The 17,202-nt window shown below is 45.4% G+C and overlaps 2 protein-coding genes across 2 annotated transcripts; both read left to right on the top strand.

Moving 5' to 3' along the window:
* The first annotated feature begins 737 nt into the window (after positions 1–737).
* On the top strand, positions 738–2,251 carry LOC146881636 (uncharacterized). Its single transcript, XM_085669273.1, has 3 exons — positions 738–863; positions 1,217–1,858; positions 2,138–2,251. Exons 1-3 carry the CDS (start codon positions 738–740, stop codon positions 2,249–2,251), a joined length of 882 nt encoding a protein of 293 aa, XP_085525399.1.
* Positions 2,252–11,390: 9,139 nt separating this feature from the next.
* On the top strand, positions 11,391–12,014 carry LOC146881635 (uncharacterized). Its single transcript, XM_085669272.1, has one exon. The coding sequence runs from the start codon at positions 11,391–11,393 to the stop codon at positions 12,012–12,014; it is 624 nt and encodes a 207-aa protein (XP_085525398.1).
* The last annotated feature ends 5,188 nt before the right edge of the window (positions 12,015–17,202 follow it).

Here is a 17,202-nt window from a genome sequence, read left to right as displayed (position 1 = left end):
CGACCACCTAGCTTTGGCATCGCTCTATCGGGCGAAGATCTAGACCTAGAGTGGGCCGGGATGTTCGTCTCGAACCCGTTGAAGAAACCTCCCCTCTAGAACTTCCGAATGGTCACTCCATCAACCTAGGCACCGGATTAAACTCTGACGAGCGTGCCATCATCACACCTATCCTAGTAAAAAACACAGACCTTTTTGCTTGGTCAGTCACTGACTTACCTGGAGTAGACCCTCTAGTAGCATCCCACAAGTTATCCATCTACAAAGAAGCCCGCTACATCTCTGAAACAAAATGCAAACTTGGCGAAGAACGACGCCTAGCGGCGCCAAAGCCGATAGGTTACTGAGCGCAGGATTCATTGAAGATGCTCAATACACCACTTGGCTTTCTAACGTAGTCTTGGTGAAGAAAGCCAACGGCAAATGGTGGATGTGTGTAGATTACACAGATCTAAACAAGGCCTGTCCTCGAGATGCCTACCCCTTACCTAACATCGACCAACTTGTTGACGGCGCGGCAGGGCACAAAGTCCTTAGTTTCTTGGATGCATATTTTGGTTACAATCAAATCCCCATGGTCGCATCCAACATGAACAAGACCGCCTTCATCACAGACGACACCAATTATTTTTACAGAGTTATGCCTTTTGGTCTTAAAAACGTCGGAGCAACCTACCAACGGTTGATGGACAAAGTCTTCAGCCATCTGATGGGACAATGTGTCGAAGTATACGTCGATGACATGGTTGTCAAATCTCCAAGCCATCACCAACACGCCTAGGACCTCTCAGCAGTCTTCTCCGCCTTACGCCAATACAACATTCGCCTCAACCCCGACAAATGTGTATTCGGCGTCGATCGCGGTAAGTTTCTTGGCTTCATGCTAACCCAGCGTGGCATAAAGGCCAATCCTGAAAAGTGCAAAGTGATTATCGAAATGCGTAGTCCCACCAACATCAAAGAAGTCCAACGCCTCATACGTCGCCTTATAGCCATCTCCCGCTTCCTGCCCAAACTAGCTGAACAAATCCAACCTATAATACAACTCCTCAAAAAATCTGCCAGGTTCACGTGGACTGACGACTGTGAACAAATTTTCCAAAAACTGAAAACCACCCTTACCTCACCACCTATCCTCCATAAGCCGAATACTCATCAACCCCTACTAGTTTACATCATAGCCACCGACCACACTGTTAGTGTCGCGTTTGTCCAGGATGTAGGCGGCACGAAGCATCCTGTTTACTTCGTTAGCAGAACGGTGCAAGATCTTGAAACCAGATATCAAATGGTGGAAAAGTTGGCCATGTCCTTGGTCCATGCAGCTCACCGCCTGCGCCCATACTTCCAAAACCGCAGCATCATCATCAAAACTGACTACCCAATCCAGAAGATATTACAAAAACCAGACCTGGCAGGACGGATGTCATCCTGGGCCATCGAGTTGTCAGAATTCAACATTCGTTATGAACATCATGGCCCCATTAAAGCCCAATGCCTCATAGACTTCGTCAATGACCTCCAACACACACCCACAGAGGACCAGTGGACGCTTCATGTAGATGGTTCTTCAAATCCGAAAGGTGTTGTTGTTGGTATCGTGTTAGAAGGGCCCAATGATATCCTTATTGAGAAATCCCTCCACTTCGCCTTCAAAACATCCAACAATCAAGCCGAGTACGAAGCTATCCTCGTCGGCCTTTCCCTTGCCCAGGAAGTTGGCGTTAAAACTTTAACGTGCAAAACTGACTCCAAGCTTACCGTGGGCCACCTAAATGACGAATTCCAGATCAAAGACCCCATCCTTTTACAATATTACCACCTGGTCCGCGCGGTCATTGAATCCGCTTTTGAACAAGTTCGCATCGAACACATTCCCAGGATCGACAACATCAGAGCCGACATCCTATCCAAATTAGCCAGCAATAAATTAAAAAGCCGCCACCGATCCCTATTGCAACAAACACTATCCACACCTTCCATCACAAATACCTGCCACAACCTAAACCACACCTCAGCCGACAACATCACCCCACCCCAAACCCACAACTGCACCACCCCTTATATCCAATATCTCCAAACCGTGACCTCTACAAACGCAGATATGGCCAACCGCTTCTCAAATGTGTCACTGCAGAACAAGCACATTATATCATTAAGGAGTTGCATGAAGGCATTTGCGGCTACCATTCTGACGTACGTACTATGGCCACCAGAATCCTTCAAGCCGATTACTTCTGGCCGACTATAGAAGCGGATTGCCAAGACTACGTCAAAAAGTGTAAACCATGTCAAAAGCATGGGAACCTCATCCACCAGAAACAAGAACAACTCCATTCCATACTGATGTAGGATTATCTTGTTCCTTTTAGAAGATTAATGAATATGGTGATGATTGATTAATAAAACCAAGGAAATCCCCACTGGACGTTAAGATAGCAAGCTATCTAGATGTGAAGGTTCCTTTCCAAGGTTCTAGAGAGGAAGAGGATGGATTGATAGAGAGTAAGAAACCAAAAGGAAAAACATATAATAGAAACAATATAAACCAAGAAGAGTAAATAAACATAAAATGAAAAGCAAGAGAAAGGGGAGGAATGGAGGATTCACGCCACTACAAGGCTAGGCTAGAAGAAGCAATGGCAACCTTGAGGATGAGTGGTGTATGCCGCCACTTGCCAAGGCAAGATAAGGCTTGAAAGAACTCCACTCCCTAAGGAGGAATACTCTCACAAAAGTTTGAAACACAAAGTGTATAAATTCTCCAAAATGTTCAACCCTTCTACAAGTGTTAGAGGTCCCCTTAAATAGACAAGTCTAGGGGCCCCTTAGCAAAACAACAAAGTAGAAGGTTACAAAAGAAACCTAGCATGTTCTAGAAAGTAGGTCAACATAAAGTGCACATGGGAGAAATTTCGTCCAAGCCTCCTAGGTGGCAAGTCTTCATGGCCAAGGCTCCCAAAGGAGGGTTCTAGAACATTCTAGAAGACTTGGTGTCCAAGACATGTGGGCCTCCCCTTTCTAGTTGCTTCTAGAAAGTCTTGTTTCTTCTCTCTATTCCTTAGGATGCCAAGTATCTCCCATGTAGTCCTCCTCCTTTCTTATTCCTACAAAAAGCAAATTAAGGAATTTATTAGCATGTTGGTTTAGGGTTAAGCTAATCTTGGGTCAACAAGTCCACCCTTAAGTCAAGGTCAACAAGTCAACTCAAAATAGTCAACCATAACCAACTTCATGAAATTGAAACTAAAGAAATGCAAAATAAAGATAGAGAGGATAATGCCTTCCCTTTTGTCATGCTCCTAGTGATCCTCCTAGGGTTGGCCTCCTTAGAACTTGATGAGGTGGTCACATCTTCATTACATACTATCCCCATGGCCCTTCGCTAAATGGGGAATGAGTATCCTCGGCCCCTTCTCCCCCGGCAAGGGCCAGGTGAAATTCCTAATAGTAGCCGTTGACTATTTCACCAAGTGGATAGAAGCCAAACCACTGACCACCATCACAGCCCAGCAGGTCCATCAATTTGTCTGGAAAGATATTATATGTCGATATGGTGTTCCACATACTATCATCACCGATAATGGCCAACAATTTATAGATAAGGAACTAGCCAAGTTCTACACTGGTCAGGGCATCAAACACATAACAAGTTCTGTGGAACATCCACAAACCAATGGACATGCAAAGGCAACCAATAAAGTTATCCTAGTGGAACTACGCAAACGGTTAGACAGCGCCAAAGGTCGATGGCCCGAAGAACTGGTAGAAGTGTTATGGGCTTACAGGTGCACCCCTCAGTCATCAACAAACGAGTCCCCGTTCAGCCTAGTTTACGGTGTAGACGCCATGATACCTGTCAAAATTGGCGAACCATCCCTGCGTCGAGAACTATATGGGCCAACCCATAACCATCAAAACAAGGCCACCCACCTCGACCTCCTACCCGAACTTAGAGAAAAAGCCCAGATATGCAAGTTAGCCGCCAAAAAAAAGAGCTGCCAGAAAGTACAACGCAAACCTATGTCCAAGATCGTTCATAAGAGGAAACTTAGTCTGGAGAATGGCCAACAGTGCAAGAAAGAAGGATGGCAAGTTCTCCGCCAACTGGGACGACCCATACCAAATACGTGAAGACGCGGGAGGAGGAGCATATCGCCTGGAGCATTTATATGGGGAAGAAATACCCAATACATGGAATGTGTCCCATCTCAAGTTTTACTTTAGTTAAACATGTATTGTATCACATCGAAACACTTGTAACCCTGGGTGTACTCTTTTTCCTCACCCGATCTTTTTTCCCTAAGGAGGGTTTTGGCCGGGGAGGTTTTAACGAGGCACCCCAGATTCAATGAATAATACAAAGGGTTCCCAACTTTATACGACCATCCTTTACTTCACTTCTCATATTTGTTTAAGTTCCCCACCCTTACCACAAGTAAGCGGCTTGGGTCGAACACCCTTAACTCGTTCGTTAATTTGTTTAAGTTCCTCACCCTTACCACAAGTAAGCGACCTGGGTCGAACACCCTTAACTCGTTCGTTAATTCGTTTAAGTTCCCCACCCTTGCCACAAGTAAGCGGCCTGGGTCGAACACCCTTAACTCATTGGTTAATTCGTTGAAGTTCCCCACCCTTACCACAAGTAAGCGGCCTGGGTCGAACATCCTTAACTCGTTGGTTAATTCGTTTAAGTTCCCCACCCTTACCACAAGTAAGCGGCCTGGGTCGAACACCCTTAACTTGTTGTTTAATTTGTTTAAGTTCCCCACCCTTACCACAAGTAAGCGGCCTGGGTCGAACACCTTTAACTTGTTGGTTAATTCGTTTAAGTTCCCCACCCTTACAACGAGTAAGCGGCCTGGGTCGAACACCCTTAACGGCCTAGGTCGAACACCCTTAACGGCCTAGGTCGAACACCCTTAACGGCCTAAGTCGAACACCCTTAACATACAATCGAGTTCACCAAACATAACATACATCACAATCATCAACATCCAACAAACAAGGTAGCAAATACAAAGCATTAATCACATTAATCGTAAAAGCAAATCAATGTACGAAGTGTTATGAACATAATGTACCAGTTATTACAGACATATTATCAATAACTATTTCAAATCATTAAAAGTAAAATTCCTATTATTTGCATCATTGTCCCCCTCCACGACATCTTCCATCTCCTTCTCTTCCCCCACCATTTCTTTCTCTGCTTCCCCATCTGGACTGCTCTCGTCCTCATTAACAAGCCGTCCATCAACAATATCCTTGTTAACATCAAATCTCGAATCGGCTGCATCAACATCTTGATGAAAGAAGGTTGCCTACCGCAATTCCTTTTGGAAACTATTAATATGCTCTTGGATGATACAACCCTTTAAGTCATCGAGCTCCCCTTTAGCACCATCATACTTCTCCTTCAGCTCATCATAGTCCGCCTCCAAATCCGCTATCCTCTTGTTAAATTTTCCCTCAGAATCCAAGCAGCGGACTTTCCAAGTCCCCAACCTTTTTGTCTCCTCTTCCCAACTTTCCCTTTCCTTCTTCCAAGCGGCCTTCTCCTTCTTAAACTTATCAACTTTTCCCTGCAACTCCTCCACTTTCTCCCTACCTCCCTCCTTCACTTCCCGTCGGTACAAAGACCCAACACGGTGACTCAGTATCAATGCCTTGCTGCCAAATTCGACCATGGTCCTCACGAGATGATCTGCCTCCATACCGTCAATAGAATTGATGATTGTATCTAGAAGATTGATAGCAATATCTTTTCTAACAGATATTTTCGGCAACTCAATCAAACCGGACTCTGTCCCTTTAGTGCTACTGACCAACCCCGCCTCGAGCAATGCCACCCTCACCTTCTTTACATCTTTTCCCTTGTCGGGTCGAGCCGGCAACTCAGCCTTTCTCTTGGTCCCACCGTGCACGTGTACCTCGACCAACGATTCCTGTAAGTTTGGAACATCAATATTCCCGGCTGTCTTGGCCTTCGCAGCCATTTCCTTCCTCAACGCTTGGAAAAGTGCCAAATTCTTCTTCTTGGATTGCGCCATGTGCCCTACAACAACACATCAAAACCCGGTTAAGTTAACTTAGAATCATTAGCATAATTTAAGTAATAAATAGATACCTTCAATATCAATAATCTGGTGCACCGAATTATAAACTCTAACTAGACCCTTAATGGGCAACTTATCGGTAAACTTCATCAAGACCTCCTTATCCACCACCGACAACTCGTTGGTGCCCATGTTCTTATATCGAGAAGGGCTTCCCGTCTAGCTAAACGGGAATTTCGTACTCCCATCTGCGTTAAGGAAGTGGTATCTGCCCTCCTCTTTCACCACAACCTTAAAGTATCCGTCTTTGAAATGCTTGAAAGACTGAGAAAACGCGTCCAATCTGCTGATGCTAGGACGACTCACCAAAGATAGCCAAGTAGTCCGCTGGAGGGGTCTAGTATCATAGAAGTACAAAAATGCATGGGGAGAAGGTTGTAGATATATTGATTGGCACAAAACACGAAAGGCTTGCATATAGGCCCAACTGTTTGGATGTAACTGTGTAGCTGCAACGTTCAACGCACGAAACACCACCATGGTAAAGTCGTCCAACGGTAACCTCATATGTAGTTGGGAGAAATGGCACACGTACATATAGAAAAACTTCTCGGTCGCCCCCTTTTGCCCGTGGCATACGCGATCAATGGCGTTCACCCGCTCCAAGGAAACGATACCCATGTTTACACCTCTCACGATAACAAGGGTACAGTTTAGACAAGAATTCAGCAGACGAGACCACCGAAACAAGGATGATTGATTACGAACGTCAGCAGCCACCCACCCATAGCCACCCTTGGCGGGCCAGTTACTCTCTGCTAACTCTTCTGGAGAGTCTTCCCGCACCTCAGTCACCGTTACCATAGGAATTCTACCCACCATACCTACAGAACTGGTACTCTCCTCCTCAACATGTCTACCTATACTCCCCCCGGACTCTATACTCTCACTACTGGATGAAGACAATGACACACTATCACTACTAGACATACCTTTTTTCTGGAAAGATGTCGGCTGGAACTAGGAAGTAGTCAGACAGGTATAACGCACACAAGATCTCTCATTATGAAAATTCTCGCAAATGAACCAACAAGCCTTCACCCATCGTAAAATCCACATTTATAGGCCTGAATCCCAAGCGATAAAACCTCTTCCCGCCAAAATCACAACCCATACCAATCGACACAACCATCTCAACAGTCATGAGTATTAGAAATGACGGCGCAAAAACCCCTTGGATTTGACCTCTGACATCCCTTCACCTGCCATCAACTCTTTCCCACATTTAGCCTTAACATTGTTCATCACACTTAAAGGCTGGGGGACTGGTGTACCACACCTAATCGGTCCCATTGGCATATCAACATATATCACCCTTGACTGACACACCTATATCGACAAAGGCTAGGGGACTGGTGTACCACACCGGGCCAACTTAGCAAAATAATAATAAATGATCACCATATCTACACCCAAAATCATTCAAGTAATCGGCCCGGGCTTACCTAAGTCTAGCCGGTGTGAACTGGTAACGTAAGATAAGAGGAATAACCCACCTAAGACAGCATATACAAATCGCCAAAGAAAGTAGTCGGTTCATGCCGCCAAAGACACTTAACGAGATCAAAGTCCTCAAATATCTAATGAGCCTAAAATAATCGAACTAAGGGCCTGGGCTAGGGCCCAAGCCCACTTACAGCCCAAACAAGGGCCTAGCCCATGACGTGGCCAGACATAATTAATACTCTATAAATACGCATGGACCCCATTAATTAAAGGTACACATTCATTACTCCATTAATCACCTTATTTGACTTTGAGAGCTTTGACTGACTTAAGCTTCAGAGTCCCTTCTGCAGGTAACCCCTCCTGGGTCCAAGCCGATATATATAGGAAGAGGAGAAGCCAACCGAGGAGATAGCGGATATGGGTAAGGTGATACTTGTGCCTAACTAATCTTATTTATTCTGTGCAGGAACAATTATTTTATTTTTCATCAATATTTATCCCAATCTAATAAAAAATTGAGAGTTCCTAACAAACAATCTATGATAATCAAGCAACAATTAAAAGTCGGTTATGAAACCACAGATAGTACATTAACTATTAAAAAATATGCTAACTATTAAAGCAATATTTCAGGATCAAGTGAGACCAAAAAATTACCTTTTTTTTCTTCAATAATGGAAGAGAACAAATGAAACAAACGAAAGAAAAAAATAATGAGTTTGTGTCCTACTGTTTTTTCTTTTAAAAAATAAAATGAAAAACATGTGAGAATAAGAGAAAACTCAAAAAGACAATCAAAAAAGAAAATAAAATACATCTTAATAAATATTTTTATTCTTTATTATATTTGATTTGATTTTATTATTCATTATTATTAAATGTTATGTTTTATAAAAAAAATAAAAAAACACTTAATTTAATAACCATCAATTTTGAATATAAATTGCATATAATTTAAAAATTTTGAACACCCCTGCCCTTTAGACGCTCCGCCATTGCATGTGTTGTTGTAGTATGAGTGAAGACCGAGATGCTTGTCAAGTTGGGCCAAATATATTTTATTTCCTTCGATTAATTGTATATTTTCTCATCAAAGTTTTCATTTTAACGAATTTTACTATTCACATTCGATTTCAACACATTTTACGTAGTATTTTGTCAAATGTAAAATGAGGTGAGGACGTGAAATAGTTAGAGATTATGATGTGTTCCATGTTCATATTAACAACAAAAGAAAGAAAAAAAAAGCATAAGTTTGTGGTGGTCTTTTTCTTCTCTCTGTTCTAAACTTTATGTAAGACTTTTTCTTTCCTTTTTGTTCTATTCTACAATTTTTAATATTTTATTACGGAAAAAAATCGTAAATGGGTTGAGTCATGGTTTAAAATAATTTGTGACCAACAAATTTCTGCCATTTTTAATTGAATGTAAAAAACAAAATTAGAAATGTTGTGAATTGTGAGACCCCCTTTTTATTTCTGCTTCCTTTTAAGGGTTGCCCTACAGTAATGGGCCTAAAGGCTGGCCCATAGGATAAAAGCCTTCACGTTGCCCTAATTCCACACTCACTCTCACTCTTGCAGAAACTCAGCAGCCATCAAATTCCCTTCCGCACTAGGGTTTACCTCTTCACCGTTCCAAGTTCGATCAAGCTGTTCTCACTCCACGTAAGTTATCTTTCCGCTCACACTCCTTTTCCATGAGCGTCTTTTCGTTATACAGTAGGGTTTTACCGTGAGCTTAGTTCCTAACTCTGTTCCATTGACTTGTTCAGCTCGCAAGTCCCCTCCTTGAGTTGTCGTGCTCTGTTGGTTAGAGTCGAGGCACCTTTTAGCTACTTTCAAGTAAGGGAAGCTAGACCCTCTTCGTGTGGTGTATTATGTCTTGTATAACTGTGGTGTGTGGATTGCTTGAGATGGTGTACTGCTATGGGCGTTTGAACTGCTTGGAAATCTCTGTTGGGTGTGAGTATGCGTTGTGCAGGTGCGAACAGTGGCAGACACTGATAGTCTCGCCCAGGCGAGCTTGATTCGCCCAGGCGAGATGTGCAGGGGCTCGCCCAGGGCTTCCTGCACGAGTGGTCGCCCAGGGCTTCCTGCGCGAGTGGTCGCCCAAGCGACCAGAGTGTCTTTTGAGCGAGCACACAACTCGCCCAGGCGAGAGGGGTCTCGCCTAAGCGAGATCCCGCGTTGCTTTCTTGTTCCTGTTTGAGCCCTCGCCTAGGCAAAGGGGGACTCGCCTGAGCGAGACCCCTCTGCCTGAGCGAGGTGCTGGGTGAGACAGTGTTGTGTAGAGATGTTTGTTTATTTCTGGATGACCTGTTTCGAGTGGGTAGGGATGTTATGATGTAATTTATGTATATAATGGAGCATGAGGTATACGTAGCATGATTCATGAAATTTAAATGATGGGTTTGGTATGAGTTTTGGCATGAGAACTAAATGAGATTGGTATTACTAAAGTGACATGAAAATGAGGTGAGTTGTATTTTATGAACATGAATGGATTATGATGAGTTGGAATGGGTTGGACCTGGAAATGTGAAATGTAACGGCTTTAAAGGTTGACATAATGAATGCACCCTTGCATGGTGAATCTTATTTGACTGTATGATTGTATTTTATCTGTGTCAGTGCATAATTCCTTGGGGTCTCTAGGTGAGACTTTCAGGGTCGCGCTTATGTGGTCGGGATGTAATTCCATGGCCCTTGTTAGTGGGTGTTCATGGTGGTGCCCCATTTGTATAACTAGGTAAGGATTCAAGGTAAGGTTGCATCTTGACACTCTGAGGAGCTAGTTAGTCTCACCTAGAGCGGACTGACTTCTGTGGTCAGAGTAACAGGAGGCCTGAAATCCATTAAGGGCTAACCTTGTGGTGAGGGAAATTTGATTCATCGTAACACTTATATTACATAGCTCAGGATCGAGCAGCTCGGGGGTGAGCTGAGGTATCCACCACAAGTGCAAGCATCCGCTGAATCCGACTAAGTTATACGTATCCGGATGAGTCGAGTCGAGTCGTAGTGTAATGATTGAGAGTCATAACATGTTTGGTTGATGTTTGGATATTGAATGGCGAGAAATATAATTTGACTGTATGATAGAAGTGTTGTTGGCTCTAGCTTACCCTGTGTATTGTAGGTTATCTTGTATGTGGTTCTTCTTTCTTGCGATGATCATCAATTTAATTGATGGGAGCAGATGGGCGAGGTTCCAGAAGTCAGCAAGGAAGTGGAGATTCTGATGCATAGTCTACGTGGACTAGTTGTTATTTCTGCATGAGTTCATTTAGGGTTATGACCCATGTATCTGTTCGTCATTAGTTTTATGCACTCTGGTTAACTTTTCCTCTAGTTTCTTTTGGGCATCGTGGTGTGCCATGGGTTGTAAGGATTTGATCCCAAATCGCGTTTTATGTTATCTTTATCGTGACATTCCTTTAATTTCACGTACTTAATTAAATGGGGTGTTACATTTATGGTATTAGAGCGGTCATTCCTTAGGTTTGTGGACTTGGGTTGTCCGCTTAGCTTTCTCTATGTATCTCTGAGTGTTCAGTTAAAATTCTTACCTTTATCAAGCCTAACCAAGTGATTTTCTGTGTGCCAGTGGACTATGGCACCTCCTCCTAGGACTTCGCAACCATCCCAGGGAGACGTACCTGATATCGCCCGAGCCATAGAGGCGATGGTAGCAGCTATGGCACAGCAGAGTGCTGCGATGATGCAGCAGCATGAGGCATCCATGCAGCGACAGGCAGCGTCGCTTGAGCAGCAGATGGAGGCTGCAAGGGTAGCTGCTGAGGATGCTCATCGGCAACATATGGAGGCCCTCCGCCAGCTAGAGGAGAACAGGGCGGTTGCCCCTGTGTTTGGCCCGAAACCACGACCTACAGTCAGGGAGTGGAGCCTGGAGGACTTTCTGAAGCACTACCCGGCGAAGTTTGATGGGAAGACCAGTCCTGACATTGCAGACCAATGGCTGAAGGACCTAGAGCGCATCTACGACGCCAAGATGTGCCCTGTAGAGAACAGGTTGGCGTTTTCAGTTTATATGCTCACGGGAGAGGCGGAGCATTGGTGGAGCAGCACCAGATCCATGCTGGAGGAGAGGGATGAGCTAGTGACGTGGGAGACATTGATGGAGAGATTCCTCTCTGAGTATTTTCCAGACAGCATCCGGTACGCCAAGGAGGTAGAGTTCCTCCAGTTGACCCAGGGAGGGAAGACCATGATGGAGTATGCTGAGAGGTTCAAACACCTCAGTTGCTTTTATACCTTGCCACTCGATGAGGAGTGGCGATGCAAGAAGTTCGAGAACGGTCTTCGTAGTGATATCCGCTTGATGGTAGCTCCTTTGTCCATTAAGGACTTTATCGCTCTGGTGGAGAAGGCCAGGGTGATGGAGAAGATGAAGCGTGAGGTGGAAGGTCAGCGCACTCAGTAGCCACAACCATCCTAGAGGATCGGTGGACCATCTGGGTCCAAGCCCAGACATGATGGACGTCCTTGGAGTAGGAGATGGAGGAAATCCATGGAGAATGTTTAGGAGAAGATGAAGTGTAACAGAATTTGGAGAATTAGAGAATGGTTGCTCTCGGAAATGGAGAATTTGGTAAAGATGAAGAGTAGAAATGGAGCTATGGTATGGAAGGTGGCTAGAGGAGATGAAGGAGAAAGTTAGCCATGTGTGCTCTCAAATTAATAGAAGTGTGGAGTGATCTCAAAAACTAGCATCTATTAGCAATTCAAGAGTAACCATTACAATATTTGAGTGGCTCTATTTATAGGCACATGGCCGACCAAATAAAGAGAAAATGCAACAAAGATGAAATGCAAATGTAGCTTGGAGAAGAAGCTTGATTGTAGACCATGTGATGTAGTAGATGAATCTAGATGGTGCCAAGTGGCGTATCACACTCTCCTTGCCCAAGTCACACACACCATGCTTCCATCACATGCTCCTTGCTTAGTTCATGCTTTGCTTGCATCCAAAAGGAGAGCCACTCTAGTAACTTTTGGCCAAAGGTGGCACATTGGGCTCGGCCCAAATGATCCCAACAAGTGTTCTAGCTTTTATTGAAAGCAAAGCCTAAACAATGGCCCAATTTAAATCTAGACTACTTCCTTCATGCATCATCTCATATTTTAGAGATTTCTTTAGCCCATGTAAATAATGTAAAAAGCCCATGATTGACTTGATCATCTTGTGAGAGGCTCATGTGAATCTTTCTCATCATGCTTCTAGTGATTGGGCCTTGATATGGGCTTGGGCTTGTTGATGCACTTGAGCTTGGGCTTGTTGGGGTCACATTACCCACCATCAGCCTCAAGGGTCTAGGAGCTTTTCTCCTCAGCAGGGCCGAGTTCGATGTTACACCTGTGGAGGACCCCACCCGAGGTATGCTTGTCCACGTATGGAGGGTTACCGTAGGTGCAACAAATGTGGCAAGGAAGGCCACTTTGGGAAGGACTGTCCCAACCTTGCCAGGGCAGCGACACGCCCTCCAGTTCAGACACCCCATCAGCATCAGGGGAGAGACAGAGGCAACAGGCCTCAAGCGACGGGTAGAGTCTATGCCATGACCGGAGCTGAGACTACAGGTTCAGGTAACCTTGTTATGGGTTATTGTGTGATTTCTGGGATGAGATGTTGTGTGTTATATGATTCTGGAGTGACACATTCTTTTGTGTCAAATGTATGTGTGGAACGGTTGGGTCTGCCGGTGCGCGAGCTGCAGTGTGAGCTTGCGGTGTCTACTTTGGTGTCGGGTTTGTTCAAGACAGCGTCCTTATGTGCTAGGTGCCTAGTGGAGATAGAGGGACGCAGGTACATGGTGAACTTAATCTGTCTACCTTTACAAGAGTTGGAGGTGATCTTAGGAATGGATTGGCTCTCTGCCAATTGCATTCTGATAGATTGTCGGGAGAAGAAGTTGTTGTTTCCCGACTCAGAGGAGCCTGAGTTGGTGTCTTCTCAAGGTGTTATGAGGGAACTACATGACGGTGTGCAATGCTACATGATCTTCAGACAAATGGAGGTGGAGAGAGGAGAGGCAACGTCAATGATATCGGTTGTCCAGGATTTTGGGGATGTATTCCCGGAGGAGGTACCAGGATTGCCTCCCAGTAGAGAAGTTGAGTTCTCTATCGATCTAGTGCCGGGGACAAGTCCAATATCGATGGCTCCCTACCGCATGGCTCCGGCAGAGTTAGTTGAACTCAAGAAATAGATAGAAGAGCTGATGGAGAAACAGTTAATCCAACCCAGCACTTCGCCTTGGGGAGCACCAGTGTTGCTAGTAAAGAAGAAAGATGGGAGTTCACGTCAGTGTGTGGACTACAGCCAACTGAACAAGATGACGATCAAGAATAAGTATCCGCTCCCGAGAATCAACGACTTGATGGATCAGCTACATGGGTCATCGGTATTCTCGAAGATAGATCTGAGATCGGGATACCACCAAATTCTAGTGAAGGCTAATGATGTGCAGAAGACGGCCTTCAGATCCAAATATGGCCACTATGAGTATGTGGTTATGCCGTTTGGTGTGACCCACGCTCCGGTAGTGTTCATGGACTACATGAACAGGATCTTTCGGCCCTTCCTAGATAAGTTTGTCGTAGTCTTTATAGACGACATCCTTATCTACTCCCGGACTTAGGAGGAACATGCAGAACACTGAGGTTGGTGCTTGGTGTTTTGAGAGAGAAGCAACTGTATGCCAAGTTGTCCAAGTGTGAGTTCTGGATGGATGAGGTTCAGTTTTTGGGGCATGTGATATCTGCTCAGGGGATTGCAGTGGTAAAGTGGGAAAGTCCTAAGTCAGCCACAGAGATCAGGAGTTTTGTGGGCTTGGCGGGCTATTATAGGAGATTCATAGAGGGATTCTCCAAGATAGTGGCGCCTCTGACTTTGTTTACCCGGAAGGACCAACCTTTCACTTGGACGGACAAGTGTGAGGAGAGCTTTCAAGAGCTAAAGAGGAGATTAACGAGTGCTCCTATATTGGTAATTCCGGATGTAGGGAAACCGTTTGAAGTCTATTGCGACGCGTCTCATCTCGGACTTGGCTGTGTCTTGATGCAAGAGAAGAAGGCGGTGGCGTATGCCTCATGACAGCTTAAGGTGCATGAGCATAATTACCCCACCCATGACCTTGAGTTGGCACCGATAGTGTTTGCCTTGAAGATCTGGAGGCACTATCTTTATGGTGCTCAGTTTCGAGTGTTAAGTGACCACAAGAGTTTAAAATACTTGTTTGATCAGAAGGAGCTGAACATGAGACAGGGGAGATGGATGGAATTCCTAAAGGACTATGACTTCGAGCTCCTATATCACCCGGGGAAGGCAAATGTGGTGGCAGATGCTCTGAGTAGGAAGACGGTACATACGGCACATCTCATGATAAAAGAGGTAGAGCTACTAGAGAAGTTCAGAGACATGAGGATACAGGTGGAGTTGGGGTCCGAGTCCATTAGGTGTAGTACCCTTACTATATCTAGTGACTTCTTGGACTCGATCAGGGAGGGGCAGTTGTCGGATGCTAGTCTGAACAGGGTTAGGGAACAGCTTGGATCAGAGGAAGCCAGAGACTTTGCCTTGGGTGATGATGGCATACTGAGGTTTTGGGGCAGAGTATGTATACCCGATGATGCGGAGGTAAAACGGTTAATTCTTGAGGAAGGACATAAGAGTCGTCTTAGTCTGCACCCGGGCATGACTAAGATGTACCAGGATCTCAAGGAAACCTTCTGGTGGCAGGGGATGAAGAAAGATGTGGCTCAGTTTGTATCAGCTTGTTTAACGTGTCAGAAGGCGAAGGTGGAGCATCAGAGACCCGGTGGCGTTCTACAAACGTTGGAGGTACTAGTGTGGAAATGGGACAGCATCTCGATGGATTTTGTGACCTATTTACCACGAACTTTTAGAGGACATGACACCATCTGGGTGATAGTAGATCACCTGACCAAGAGTGCACACTTCTTGGCGATGAACTTGAGAATGTCTATGGCCAAGTTGGCCCAGTTGTACATTAAGGAGATAGTAAGACTTCATGGAGTGCCCTCGAGCATAGTTTCCGACAGAGACCCGCGGTTCACATCCCGATTTTGGCAGACGTTACAGAGTGCTATGGGTAGCAAGCTCACTATGAGTTCAGCGTATCACCCTCAGACCGATGGCCAATCTGAGAGGACGATCCAGTCGTTAGAGGATTTGTTGAGGACATGCATACTGGACCACCTGGGAGCTTGGGATGAGGTACTGTCTTTGATTGAGTTTACCTACAACAACAGTTTTCATGCGAGCATTGGCATGGTGCCATACGAGGCTCTTTATGGCAGGAGGTGTAGGACTCCTCTTTGTTGGTATCAGGATGGAGAAGCGGTGTTGGTTGGACCCGAGTTGTTAGAGCAGACTACCGAGAAGGTGAGGATGGTGAGAGATAGGATGCAGGCTTCTCAGAGTAGGCAGAAGGCCTATGCGAACCGCAGGAGGAGGCCTTTGGAGTTTACAATGGGAGATCCTATATTCTTGAGGGTGACCCGAACCACGGGCGTGGGAAGGGCTCTCCGCTCAAGGAAGCTTTCGCCTAAATTCCTTGGCCCGTATCAGATCACGAGGAGGATCAGACTGGTGGCCTATGAGATAGCTTTACCCCCACAGTTGGCGAACCTTCATCCGGTATTTCATGTGTCACAGCTGAGGAAGTATGTATTCGATCCGGCCCACGTGTTGGAAGCTGAGGATATACAGATCAGGGAGGATCTCACAGTGGAAGTACCACCCATCGCTCTTGAGGATAGCAAGGTTGAGGAACGTCGTGGAAAGACCGTCAGTCTTGTTAAAGTCATCTGGGATCGGAGAACGGGTGACTCGACTTGGGAGTTAGAGGGGGACATGAGAAAATCACATCCACATCTGTTTACCTGGTGAGCCTTTATTTTTGAGGTCGAAAATTTTCTTGTTGGGGAGAATGTGAGACCCCTTTTTTATTTCTGCTTCCTTTTAAGGGCTGCCCTACAGTAATGGGCCTAAAGGCCGGCCCATAGGATAAAAGCCTTCACGTTGCCCTAATTCCACACTCACTCTCACTCTTGCAGAAACTCAGCAGCCGTCACCTTCCCTTCCGCACTAGAGCTTCTGCTAGGGTTTACCTCTTCACTGTTCCAAGTTCGATCAAGCTGTTCTCACTCCACGTAAGTTATCTTTCCGCTCACACTCCTTTTCCATGAGCATCTTTTCGTTATACAGTAGGGTTTTACCGTGAGCTTAGTTCCTAACTCTGTTCAACTGACTTGTTCAGCTCGCAAGTCCCCTCCTTGAGCTGCCGTGCTCCGTTGGTTAGAGTCGAGGCACCTTTTAGCTACTTCCAGGTAAGGGAAGCTAGACCCTCTTTGTGTGGTGTATTATGTCTTGTATCATTGTGGTGAGTGGATTGCTTGAGATGGTGTACTGCTATGGGCGTTTGAACTGCTTAGAAATCTCTGTTGGGTGTGAGTATGCGTTGTGCAGGTGCGAACAGTGGCGGACACTGATAGTCTCGCCCAGGCGAGCTTGACTCGCCCGGGCGAGATGTGCAGGGGCTCGCCCAGGGCTTCTTGCGCGAGTGGTCGCCCAGGCAACCAGAGTG

Source organism: Vigna unguiculata, chromosome 11 (assembly GCF_037176805.1).
Source record: "Vigna unguiculata cultivar grain cowpea cultivar isolate G323 ecotype 2 chromosome 11, ASM3717680v1, whole genome shotgun sequence".
NCBI classification, from domain to species: domain Eukaryota; kingdom Viridiplantae; phylum Streptophyta; class Magnoliopsida; order Fabales; family Fabaceae; genus Vigna; species Vigna unguiculata.
This window is presented reverse-complemented; position numbering and strand designations above follow the sequence as displayed.

Bases quoted from the DNA above. Each gene is read 5' to 3' on its own strand.
- LOC146881636 (XM_085669273.1), top strand. From the start codon at position 738: ATGACATGGTTGTCAAATCTCCAAGCCATCACCAACACGCCTAGGACC. The intron at 864-1,216 runs GTAAGTTTCTTG...GCGTTTGTCCAG, and splicing joins TGTATTCGGCGTCGATCGCG to GATGTAGGCGGCACGAAGCA. The intron at 1,859-2,137 runs GTTCGCATCGAA...GTGTCACTGCAG, and splicing joins TTGAATCCGCTTTTGAACAA to AACAAGCACATTATATCATT.
- LOC146881635 (XM_085669272.1), top strand. From the start codon at position 11,391: ATGGAGGCCCTCCGCCAGCTAGAGGAGAACAGGGCGGTTGCCCCTGTG.